Source organism: Podarcis raffonei, chromosome 11, assembly GCF_027172205.1.
Source record: "Podarcis raffonei isolate rPodRaf1 chromosome 11, rPodRaf1.pri, whole genome shotgun sequence".
NCBI classification, from domain to species: domain Eukaryota; kingdom Metazoa; phylum Chordata; class Lepidosauria; order Squamata; family Lacertidae; genus Podarcis; species Podarcis raffonei.
The window spans coordinates 16,071,605-16,084,520 of NC_070612.1; the positions used below are offsets into that span (position 1 = coordinate 16,071,605).

At 44.9% G+C, this 12,916-nt stretch overlaps 1 protein-coding gene across 4 annotated transcripts in view; it reads right to left on the reverse strand.

Annotated features, from left to right (window-relative positions):
• PDZD2 (PDZ domain containing 2) overlaps positions 1-3,910 on the reverse strand; it is a 169,084-nt gene extending 165,174 nt beyond the window's left edge. For all 4 annotated transcript variants that reach the window (XM_053407578.1, XM_053407576.1, XM_053407577.1 and 1 more), the window contains exon 1: positions 3,141-3,910. In XM_053407578.1, coding sequence (XP_053263553.1) covers positions 3,141-3,616 — 476 coding nt within the window. In that variant the 5' untranslated portion in view covers positions 3,617-3,910. The remainder of the gene's footprint in view (positions 1-3,140) is intronic.
• Between the last annotated feature and the right edge of the window lie 9,006 nt (positions 3,911-12,916).

The window sequence follows — 12,916 nt, forward strand, 5'->3', positions numbered from 1 at the left end:
TTTTCACATGGTCTGGTCCTCATCTGAAGAGGGCAAAAAACAAAGCCATACTTCCCCATCCCACCCACCCTCTAATATTGTCAAGAGGGTCTCTTCACCAGTCTTCAGAGAGTGGCTGGAAGTCGAGAGGCAGAAAAAGGTCCTCCTTTCTTTCCACTCTGCAGCATACCTGAAGGAGCGTCTCCACCCCCATCATCCTGCCCGGATGCTGAGATCCAGCACCAAGGGCCTTCTGGTGGTTCCCTCACTGCGAGAAGCAAAGCTGCAGGGAACCTGGCAGAGGGCCTTTTAGCTAGTGGCACCCACCCTGTGGAACACCCTCCCATCAGATGTCAAAGAGATAAACAACCACCTGACATTCAGAAGACATCTGAAGGCAGCCCTGTTCAGGGAAGTTTTTAATGTGTGACATTTTAATGTATTTTTAATCTTTGTTGGAAGTCGCCCAGAGTGGCTGGGGAGACCAAGCCAGATGGGCAGGGTACAAATAAATTATTATTATCATTATTATTATTATTATTATTATTATTATTATTATTATTATTTGAAATCTTCGGCGCAGTACTTCACCCAGAGCTCAGAAACTGCTCACACTAATGAAGTTCCCTGTTGCAAAACGTGCCTAGAACAATGAGAATTTTGAAAGCTGCCAGCTGCCAGTATGAGTGGGCAATACTGGGCTAGATAGAGAAATAGTCTGGCCTGCTGTAAGGCAGTTTCCTATGTACTGGGGTGGGGGAGGAACCTGCACAAACATATTGGAAGTATACAACCTTCCTCCCCCCCGTGTTTACACTGTAGATGTTTATAGCACAATCCCAGGACATCAGTCTGTGGCCAGGAGATCTGCTGCCAGTCAGTGTAGACGATGAAGGCGCCTCCCCACTTAACGAGCATTCAACTTGCACGCAGTCACATAGATGTGTAGCACCAGTAAATAATTACCGTATTTTTCCATGTATAAAACTAGGGTTTTTCCCCTTTAAAATGTCAAAAATTAGGGGGCGTCTTATACACGGATACATCTCCTCCCATTTTCTTAAATCTGAGTCCCCCAAAATAGGGGGTGTCTTATAGACAGAAAAATACGATATATAATAATTAAACTGCAAAATGACGCAAAACAACCCAAAATGAGTGGGGAATCTGCCAAAAAATAGTGAGAAAAGAGCAGGAAAACAGCTAGCAATCCCATAAGCCTTTGAGGCCTGTTGAGAGTTGAGAAAGGAGGATGTTTAATGGCTTTTTAGGTGGCATTTCCCACTATATGCAATTTCACGTACATGCACGGTACCCAGGAACATAACCCCCGAGTTAAGTGGGAAGGTGCCTGTATACATGAACATATATTTATTGATTTAACACAGGTGCCTCAGAGGATCTTACGCAGAGGCTGTGCCATACGAGCAAAGAAGGTAGAGAAATTACTGAGTCACCACGTATGTTAGGACAGCAGCCTCCTACAGAAAAATCTAAGCAGCGTATGTCTATTTCTATGGAGTACAGAACTTAATGGGCTGTGTTCTCACAGAAGCTTGTCTTTAAAGGAGGGCACTATTTTATTTTATTTTATTTTAAAAGGTAAAGGGCATTGAAGAGCAGCAGGGCACTGGATGTGACATTCCCTTGCAACCCACACCTGTTAAGAAGGAAGATGAAATTAAGTCCAAGTAGCACGTGTCAGTGCTCTAAGCCCAGAGGGAAGTGTCAGATCAAATAAGGAGAATGCAAAGCTCTTTAACAGAAAGGAAAAAAAGACTTTACTCCTAAAGTACTTTGACACGCACAGGCTGCTCTTTTCTCTTCAGATCTGCTTCCTCTTTCAATCAGGTTTCCCCCGCAACTCCTCCAGACCCTCCGCAGCATTCATTCCTATATTTGCATTATTCGGTGGCATTTGTGGGCAGCCTCAAGACAGCCCGCCGGCCACTGCATGCAGGCCCGGCGCAATGGGGCAAGGCATGTTCTCTAATCCAGCGCCACCCCTAAGATGCTAGAGCCACTGGGGGAACATCCCTGAAAGGGCCCCAAACCATCTTGGCTGCTTTGGGGACCTCGATAGTTTTGTGAGCACATCCTTGACTCTTTGCAAGCACACAAAGTTTCCTATTCCTGCCCAGTCCTTATTGGATCAACACTAAGACAGCACAGCAATCTGCGGAAAGCCAATAGGATACAGTACTCTGTCCTTGCCAAATGCCCAACTCCTACCGGAGACGTGAAGGAGTATTAGCACACAAAACTGCACCTAACATTTTTCCCACCCAACGCCTGCACCGATTCTTCATCTAGCTCCAAAACAGTCAATACTACAAGGCAGTGGGGTGAGTGGTGGCAGTGATGACTCCCTCTTTCTCTTTCCTCAAGACATCTGCAAGCAGGCTTTGGAAGCACTTCCAGCTGTATCCCTATTTACGCTAACGAAACCCACATTTTGGATCCCTGGTGATGGCAGTGGAACATTTGCGGTTTCTGCCTTGTTGATCAAAACATACCAGATACACTACTATATCAGCATGGGATAGTGCAACCTTCCTCAACCTGTGGGTCCCCAGATGTTGTTGAACTACAACTCCCATCACCCCTAGCTAGCAAGGCCAGAGCTCAGGGATGATGGGAGTTGTAGTCCAACAACATCTGGGGACCCACAGGTTGAGAACCGCTGGGATAGTGCAAGGATGGAAAATGGCTCATTTAAGATCGCTACCTAGGTAGAGAAAAGGGACGCAGGTGGCGCTGTGGGTTAAACCACAGAGCCTAGGACTTGCTGATCAGAACGTCGGAGGTTTGAATCCCCGCGAGGGGGTGAGCTCCCATTGCTCGGTCCCTGCTCCTGCCAACCCAGCAGTTCGAAAGCACGTCAAAGTGCAAGTAGATAAATAGGTACCACTCTGGCAGGAAGTTAAATGGCGTTTCCGTGCGCTGCTCTGGTTCGCCAGAAGCGGCTTAGTCATGCTGGCCACATGACCCGGAAGCTGTACACTGGCTCCCTTGGCCAATAAAGCAAGATGAGCGCTGCAACCCCAGAGTCAGCCACGACTGGACCTAATGGTCAGGGGTCCTTTTACCTTTACCTAGGTAGAGAGATGGTTTAAACACAACGATTTTGCACGCCAACCGAGTTTATTTAAACCTCCTACCTTGCGCCGCTGATATCAACTCCGACCATCAATTGTCCATTCAGCGAAAGGATCTCATCTCGCAAGCGAACCTTTCCGCATTTCCCTGCGGGGCTGTTTTTCTTTAAGTCGGTGACCCAGATGCTTCCGACATCCAGCACAGGACCCTTATGCCCCTTCCTCTTCCTCCCCACTCTCCTCTTTTCACCATAGTCCCCCAGAGCAGGGATGTTCCCAAAACTTAGGCCGAGCGTCTCTGTCTTTCCTGGATCCTTGGTCAGGTACAGTGTGCAGATCTCCATATCCACAAAGCAAGTACCATGTTGCAGTTTGCCCTCCTCTATTGGGAAATTGAGTTGGATGTATTCCCTCAGCTTCTTAATGGCAGAGTGGCAAAGTCTGTGTTCTGGCTCCTCCACTTCCTCCTTCAGATGGTTTTGGAGCCACCGGTAAAGGATGGGAAGAAACAGCACGGCGTTCTCTGGAGTGATGGGCATTGTGGCCACGGCACGGTCCCATTATGTGATGAACTTGTTCCTGGATTGGGTGGTCGAGATTTGATCAACGCACCTTTCAGCATCAAGGTAGCTCTGTGCTTCATCAGCCGCCATACTGAGGGAAACCGAAAGTAAGGGAGGGAGCCCGAAGTAAAATAATAGGAATGAAAAAGTTCTCTCTTTTCTGCCGGTTTAGCCAAAGATAACAGAGCAGGCTTTTTAATTAAAAAGAATGAACACAATGGCTCTGGAGAATTCAGCAAGAAGAGGAAGGAAGCAGAGTTTTGGCTCTTTCCACAGAAATCGCTCGGGCACTCGCTGCTCCACCAGCAGCAACCATAATTGCTCCTCCACATTCATCAACACCTGCTTGACCTAGAAAGAGGGAAACAACACAGTTAAAACCATAATTCTCACTCTCAAATAAAGGATTTGAGAGCTGTCTGCAATGCTCATTAATGAGAAAGCTTTCCTTAACATTATTCTCTTTTCTCGTTAATTCTATAATCTGTTTTTCTATTCATTTGTGTGTTTTTTAAATACACTCTTGGGTTATCAGTCATGTTCTGGAAAGACTACAGAAGAGGAACACGAGCAAGAATACAAGGAAATGTTTATAAATGTGTATGTCTTCCTGCACACTTGGAGGTTATGTGTCTGAATCTAGTATCTGCCCATTTATGTCAAAATCAGTTTCCAAGATTCTGACACGCTCTAGCATGGCCATGACATGGAACACAATCAACAATGAGACACAAACCGAATGTGCATACGCATGCAGGCCTTCTTAATCTTGCTAATCATAACATGTCTATTTAAGCTACACATTCTGCCAAAGTATGACCCTCCAAATTTGCCTTCCTTATTTTTGCTCTGGGTTGCAATGAACGCAGCCACAAGTTCGTCTTCTTCGTTATCACCCCTGGAATTACTGGTGGAATCCGCCTTTAAGGAATCCATGGATGGACATTTGTGCCTGGAGACAGACGGTCAGGTCATGTAACCACAGCAGTGACCAGAGGGAGGAATGACCGCTGGGAGGAGTGCAGAGAGAAGAAAATCCATGGTGCATTTGTAACAGCGAAACCAGATGCCCTCATCTGCCCCAGCTGCAACAAAACATCTCTCTTCTGTATCTGTTTCTACAGCCACAGCAGGCACTGTAACTCTCCAATGGTTTGATTTCACCCCCAAAGGCGCACTCTTCCATCGTCTCTCGAGACAGGCAGATGCCAAGAACATTATCCTGTGAAGCAAATATAAATTGTAGGCACATTTTTCTTTGTCATAGCTACTTTGTCCATTCTCCAGTCATGCCTCCGGTTCACGTATAATTCACCGCCCTCCAATCTCTCTCTCTCACACACACACAACGTTCACAAGCTGACTGCTCAGAACTGACTGCTCTTGCAACTGTGCTTAGTTTAGGGCCAGTCCTGGAGACGGAGCGAGGCAAGAATCAGGTGATGTGTGATGGGGAACAGCAGCAAGGTGTGGGAAGACAGCTGTCAATGTCACCTGTTCTGTATCTCCCAAGTTAGCCTTCCCCCTCTCAGATGCAATGGAGCATGCGGAATTAGGGGTGGAGAGGAATATCTTATCATCTACGGCAAAATGTCTCGGGCTAGCGCTGCTGGTGCTCTTCCCTGCTTTCCACACTTGTCCAAATTCAGCTGATCCCTACAACTGCTGTTTTTGTGACTTCTGAGCAGTTGGAATGCTACACACACACACAATCCCTAAACCACCTAAGCAGCAGAACCAATTGAAGGTTGTGTATGTGCTTATTTCACATATTGAACGGCCTCAGTCCAGTATGCCTGAAGGAGCGTCTCCACTCGCATCGTTCTGCCCAGACACTGAGGTCCAGCTCCGAGGGCCTTCTGGTGGTTCCCTCACTGCGAGAAGCCAAGTTACAGGGAACCAGGCAGAGGGCCTTCTCGGTAGTGGCACCCACCCTGTGGAACGCCCTCCTACCAGATGTCAAAGAGAAAAACAACTACCAGACTTTTAGAAGACATCTGAAGGCAGCCCTGTTTAGGGAAGCTTTTAATGTTTAATAGGTTATTGTATTTTAGTGTTCTGTTGGAAGCCGCCCAGAGTGGCTGGGGAAACCCAGCCAGATGGGCGGGGTATAAATAAATTTTATTTATTATTATTATTATTATTATTATTATTATTACTATTATTATTATTATTATTATTATTATTTCATACATCAAAGTCACAGCTCTTGCAGCCAATTGGTAGGGAGAATTCCAACTCATCAGCCCACATTCAGTTGTATGCAGCAAAAATGTCCTGATAGCACAACAGAACTTCCATTCTCTATGGTCTTCCCATGAGCCCTTGCCCCAATCTGCTCCAGAGGTTTGGTGGAAGCCCCAGTGGTACCTCAAGTTACAGACGCTTCAGGTTACTAACCCAGAAATAGTATCTCAGGTTAAGAACTTTGCTTCAGGATGAGAACAGAAATCGTGTGGGAGCATCGCGGCGGCAGCAGGAGGCCCATTAGCTAAAGTGGTACCTCAGGTTAAGAACAGTTTCAGGTTAAGAACGGACCTCCGGAACGAATTAAGTTCTTACCCCGAGGTACCACTGTAGTAGATTTGGGATGTGCAAGGGAAGGGGGGGTACAGGAAGGGAACAGTTGACTGAGAAAGTGAAAGTCCTTGCACTAACGAGACTTTGAATACAACCCATTATTGTTTTCTCTTTCTTTGAATAATTTTGGGAAAAAATTAAGTAAAATATACAATTTCCCTGCAAATCTACATTTTCTGTCTTTCTTTTCACTTCATATTATCCTCATATTATCCTGAATGAGGAAAGTGCCCTAACCGTTTCAAGAAAGCTACCTTTGACCTTGCAAACAGAGATACTGAGGGGTCGTTGAATTGGCACCAAGTCTAGCGCTGAAAGGAGAAGAATAACTATTTAATTGCTCATCGTCCAACATTGTATATGCCATCAAATGCCAACAGTGTCCTTCAGCTCTCTATATTGGACAAACAGGCCAAACCTTACGCCAAAGAATAAACGGACATAAATCGGACATCAAGAATCACAAGACAGAGAAACCAGTAGGAGAACACTTCAATCTCCCAGGACATTCTATACAAGATCTCAAAGTAGCTGTTTTACTACAAAGGAATTTCAGAAATAGACTGGAAAGAGAAGCTGCTGAATTGCAACTCATTACCAAACTTAAAACCATGGAGAGACCTGGTCTGAACAAAGACATTGGATTCTTATCTCATTATACATGACAAAGCCATTTTTCACCTTCTCACCCCTTGCTTTTTCCTGTAAGACCTATTGCAGTCTTTAAGAGTCGTCAACAGGCTCATCACAGCTATCTGCCAATCACCCATTCCCACCACCCTTCTGAGTAATACCCCTCCCCACCTTCTCACTATATAGAGGGATCTGGCAACTTCTGTTTCAGTGTATCTGAAGAAGTGTGCATGCACACGAAAGCTCATACCAAGAACTAACTTAGTTGGTCTTTAAGGTGCTACTGGAAGGAAAAAAAATTTTTGTTTTATCTAAAAGGCGGGCATATATGAAGAAGAACAATGCAACGCTAATATTTCGCAAGATTACTTTATTAAACGAGTCCCAGAGCATTTTGGGATATCCTGATTACATGCAAAGTTTTGTTTCATCCCCTCTAACAAATTGAGCTCTTCCTTCCTTTTACGTCCCTCCCAGCGGAGTATCAAAAGAATCCTCAGTACCAATTTCCTGGCTTATAGAAAGAGATTTAAAAAAAAAAGAAGAAGAAGAAGACGACGACGAAAGTAATTACAATGCCCATTGCTGACTCTTCAAGATCTGATTTATTTGCATACATTCTTCAGATACTATTTTTGAAAGATTGTGTATTCGACACATCCAAAGCCCAGCCCATTTTGACATTTTTTAAAATGTGTTGTTCATCGCTCTCAAAAGGGCAGGCTGTGGTTTAGCTAATGCTAGAGCTTCTGGAAGGCCAAACCAGATGAGACACCATTAACGCAATATAGACATTACATGAAAAGGCTTCTTAAACTTAATTGGTGGTACAGGGACAGCTAATCTGGATGGGGACCCTGCCATTGGAAGTGAAGAGGATTTGATTTTTTTGCCCTCTGCTGCAGTCCCAAGGTGGAGTCAGTCTTCCATGCTATTTACATCGGGGGAAACCACCCACTGAAGCAGATGGCAGCTCCCCCAGGCACACGTCACCCCCAGGCATTCACTAGATTGGGAACACAGTAGAAAGTAAAAGGTTAAGGCTCGTGACCTCGTGCATACCTGGTTCCCAAGCCAAATCAGATGTCCCACCTATGGTTAGATGTAGATGTGGTTCTTCAGAACACTGAACAGCTGAAGACCTCTTTGTGAAGACCTCTTTGTAACCACAATACAATATTTGCATTTACTCCAGCATCACAGAGTTGCTAATTTCATCAAAGGAAGAATAACATTTGCATGTGACCACTCTTAGAACTTAAACATGAGGAATCTGGAAATATTAGGGATCAAAAAAGTTCTGGCACATCTGCAAATGTGCTCAATTCCTTTCCCAAGCCCTTCCTGTGGGAAAAGTTCACAATAATAAAGTTGCTTAGGAAACAAAAACACCCCAACCCTTATGGACTTCTTCCAAGGGCTCATGAATTCTAATTTCAAAACATACATCAAGGGCTTAAGTTTCTGGTGATTTCCCCCCCCCCCCCGTCTGAATTTTACATATGACAAAAATCTGAATACAGAACTTTACATAGGATCATGGACACTTTTCAGTGAGGGAATCAAGAAAACACCTGTGGAGGCATAGAATACACTGGTTTTAAATCAGGATGCGGAAATTGAACGGCGACATTGTTTTGTTTTAATTTTGGTTGCACTGTATTTTGTGGCAATGCTGGGGCAATTGACCATGCTGGCAATTTTAAGGATTTGGGGTGTTTCCCACTTGTGCTTTTTATGCTGCTCAATTGCTGTTTAGTTGTGTAGTATAGCCTGCCACTTTGTGAAGGTATTTGCTTTAAAATTGGGATATAAATCTACTAATTATATGTCTCAATTAAATCTAAAGGTAAAGGGACCCCCGACCATTAGGTCCAGTCGAGACCGACTCTGGGGTTTCGGCGCTCATCTCGCTTTATTGGCCGAGGGAGCCGGCGTACAGCTTCCAGGTCATGTGGCCAGCATGACTAAGCCACTTCTGGCGAACCAGAGCAGCGCACGGAAACGCCGTTTACCTTCCCGCCAAAGCGGTACCTATTTATCTACTTGTACTTTGGCGTGCTTTCAAACTGCTAGGTTGGCAGGAGCTGGGACAGAGCAACGGGAGCTCACCCCGTCCCAGGGATTTGAACCGCCATGTCTCTCTCAATTAAATCTAGCTTATTATAAATTACATCAACATCAACCCAGTCCTTGCAGACATCCAAAATGCCTGAAGACAGTCAGGTTGTGCATCCATAGCAGAAATCAGAAGAAAAATGACCACTGGGGAGCATCTGCAGCAGCACAACCAGATGCCTTCATCTGCCCCAGCTGCAACAAAGCATGTCTTTCCTGTATCAGTCGCTACAGCCACAGGCGCTGCAACCTTCCAAAGGTTCAACTTCGCTCCCAAAAGGCACACTCCTCCATTGCCTCCCAAGACAGAGGTATGCCAACAAAGTATTCATTACATTTTATTATTATTTTTTATACATAAAGTATCTATAAATGCAATAAACTGGAATTCCACATCAGGTAATTGCATGCCTCGATCACCATCACTGTTACTTGCTTTTCCAAAACCGACTTTCCTTCCTATTCATATCTAGGATACTGATTATAAACGGATACTCTTGGGGTCCCTTCCGACAATTCTATGATCCTATGAAATGCAAGGGGGTTATTTCTTTTTTATACAGTGGAACCTCAGTTGTTGAAAACTTTGGAATTCAAATGTTTCAGTTTCTAACACCGGCAACCTGGAAGTGAATGCTTCCATTTTCGAACAGCCTCCGAGGCACATTTCTCCATTTTTTCAATTGATTTTGCCGACTGGCAATTGCGCCTCAGTTGTCAAACATTTTGGAAGTTGAACGGTCTTCCGGAACGGATTACGTTTGACAACAGAGGTTCCACTGTAGTACTTCAAAAACACACACACACATACAAAAAAAATCAATCTAAGAACCCTAGAAGAGGTGTAGTAGATTTTGAAGTGCACAAGTTTGTTCTCATAGCTCCCAGTGTCACTCTCCTAATGAGAGTCAAATAATACATCCATTCTCTCTCTCTCTCTTATACACACAAATACTCTGGAAAACAGCAGTGCCTAGCATAATACCCAGTCCATTAGGATCAGCATGACTGCAATCCTTAGCATAGTTTCCTGGGCATAAGCTCCATTGAACTCGCGGCTGTTTACTCCTAACTACATAGCTTCTGTCTGTAAAACACACTGAGTTTGAACAAAAGATCTTCAGCCAGCTGAAATGAAGCCTTTAGCTTTTAATTAGAAGTGCAAACCACCTTGCAAAGGATAAGCGTTACTATTTATAGGAACCCCGGTCCAAGAACAGAAAGCAAAGTATGCAGGCTTTGCCTTATTATTTTTTCTCATTCTCGCCTCTATGCTCCTCTGTCACAAACAATAGTGAAAGTTTAAAGCCTCTTCATCGTCTCATTCACTTGCCAGTACACTAGGCTCTGGGAGATGATGTCATTGTTCCCGCTCTGAAAAAAGCCCCAGAGCTGTACTCCCTTGCAATTTCCCCTCTATGGGTGGGGGGGGGGAGAGATTTCAGTCTGAGGGCTGCACTCCTTCACATGAGATCTTCTGGGGCCTCACACAGGTGGTGGGCATGGCTGCAGGGGGCTGGCATCAGTTGGGTAACAGACGTGACTCTTACTTCTTTAAAGCTGGCTAATATTCCAGATAGGGACGCGGGTGGCGCTGTGGGTTAAACCACAGAGCCTAGGACTTGCCAATCAAAAGGTCGGTGGTTCGAATCCCTGCGACGGGGTGAGCTCCCGTTGCTCGGTCCCTGCTCCTGCCAACCTAGCACTTCAAAAGCACGTCTAAGTGCAAGTAGATAAATAGGTACTGCTCCGGCGGGAAGGTAAACAGTGTTTCCGTGAGCTGCTCTGGTTTGCCAGAAGCAGCTTAGTCATGCTGGCCACATGACCCGGAAGCTGTACGCCAGCTCCCTCAGCCAATAAAGCGAGATGAGTGCCGAAACCCCAGAGTTGACTGGACCTAACGGTCAGGGGTCCCTTTACCTTTAATATTCCAGATATAAAAATATCAGAGGTTTCTACATACACACCTAAACCTCAGTCCAGGCAAGCAACAGTTCAATGACACTTTCCTAGGAAGACTGGATGCTGCCCTTTGCAGAGTCCGGTCATCGGTCTCAGTAGGGCTGGGCGGTATATTGACATATCGTCCAAAACCAATTTCAAGTCCATATCGTGATATTGGTTTCATTTCTTTCTCTTTTTTTTACTTGGGGGGGGATCTACACACAGGAAAAAACCCACTATAAATAAGTCAGAAATTAAATCGTCAAAACAAAAAGAAAAAACTCTATGTAAAAATAGCACAGATTTTTATTTTATTTTTTGCTCTGTAACATCATCTGGTGTTGCGAGTTTATAACGCATTCAAAGCGTTGTTTTTTGACTAATGTAGCTCAGTCCCGGACAACATATTGCAAATCAGGGATGCGGGTGGCGCTGGGGTCTAAACCACTCAGCCTCTTGGGCTTGCTGATCAGAAAGTCGGCAGTTCGAATCTGCACAACAGGGTGAGCTCCTGTTGCTCTGTCCCAGAACCTGCCAACCTAGCAGTTCAAAAGCACGCCAGTGCAAGTAGATAAATAGGTACACTTGCGGGGGGGGATGTAAACAGCGTTTCCGTGTACTCTGGTTTCCATCACGGTGTTCCATTGTGCCACAAGCAGTTTAGTCAGGCTGGCCACATGACCCAGAAAGCTGTCTGTGGACAAACACCAGCTCCCTCGGCCTGAAAGCAAGATAAGCATCACAAACCCATAGTCGCCTTTGGCTGAACTTAACTGCCCTGGGGTCCTTTACCTTTATTGTAAATCATGATGTATGCAGAAATCACAATGTGGGGGAAACCGTGAAGCCAACCCTTCTCTCGATTCCTGCAACCCCTGTTAACCCTGCCAGCTCAGCGGCAAATCATAAGAGCAGGACCGGCAAAAATCACAATGCAGGAAAAACCATGAAGACAGACAATGCTTCTCCATAGTTCCATCCTTATTTCAAACATAGGGAAGCTTTTAATGTTTGATATATTACAGTATTTTAATATTTTTTTGGAAGCCGCCCAGAATGGCTGGGGAAGCCCAGCCAGATGGGCGGGGTATAAATAAATAAATAAATAAATAAATAAATAAATAATAATTATAATAATTATAATTATAATTATTATATCGGTATACCATGATGTTTAGCTGGTGATATATCACAATGATGAAAACCAGATATCGCCCAGCCCTAATGCTAACTAGAACCATTTCCATGGATTTTGAAGCGTCATGCCGTATCATAAGGTGCTCTCACAAGTCACCATGTGGGCCAAGATTTGCCATGTGGGCCTGAGGGGGGTGGTATTTGATCTCCAAATGTGTAGAACTAGCTGCACAGAGTCTGGCATCCCAGACGCTGAACTCAATCAACAGCTCTTTTAAACTGTGGGAAGACAAAAGACCAGTAAAAATTATTACCAGCTGCAACGAGATGGACTTCCAACATAAATACTTCCAAAATCTATTAATGTAATTGCCCTCAATTTGATCCGATCATCACAAGGCTGGAAACAGTTTTCTAGCGATCAGCTGTAAGGGTTCATCAGCATCAATGCCAAACAAGACTTTCAGAGGAATGGTTGGACTTAAAGATATTATCTTTATTGACAATTTCCAGTGCGTTATCCCCGCTGCGCCCATGTCAGCACAAGTTAATAAAAAATATTCATCATGCTGCACATTCATTTCAGCCTAATACTGTGGTCCACTGAACATAGCAAACAGTGCTGCGTTCATGGCATATAGCAGCCTTTGTCAAACTGGTACCTTCCATGTTTTGGGCTACAACTCCCATCAGTGCATGGTTGGAGCACTACTAGCCTGGTCTTGGGTAAAGACCAACAGCAGCTTTAAGGTAAAGGTAAAGGGACCCCTGACCATTAGGTCCAGTCGTGGCCGACTCTGGGGTTGCGGCGCTCATCTTGCTTTATTGGCCGAGGGAGCCGGCGTACAGCTTCTGGGTCATGTG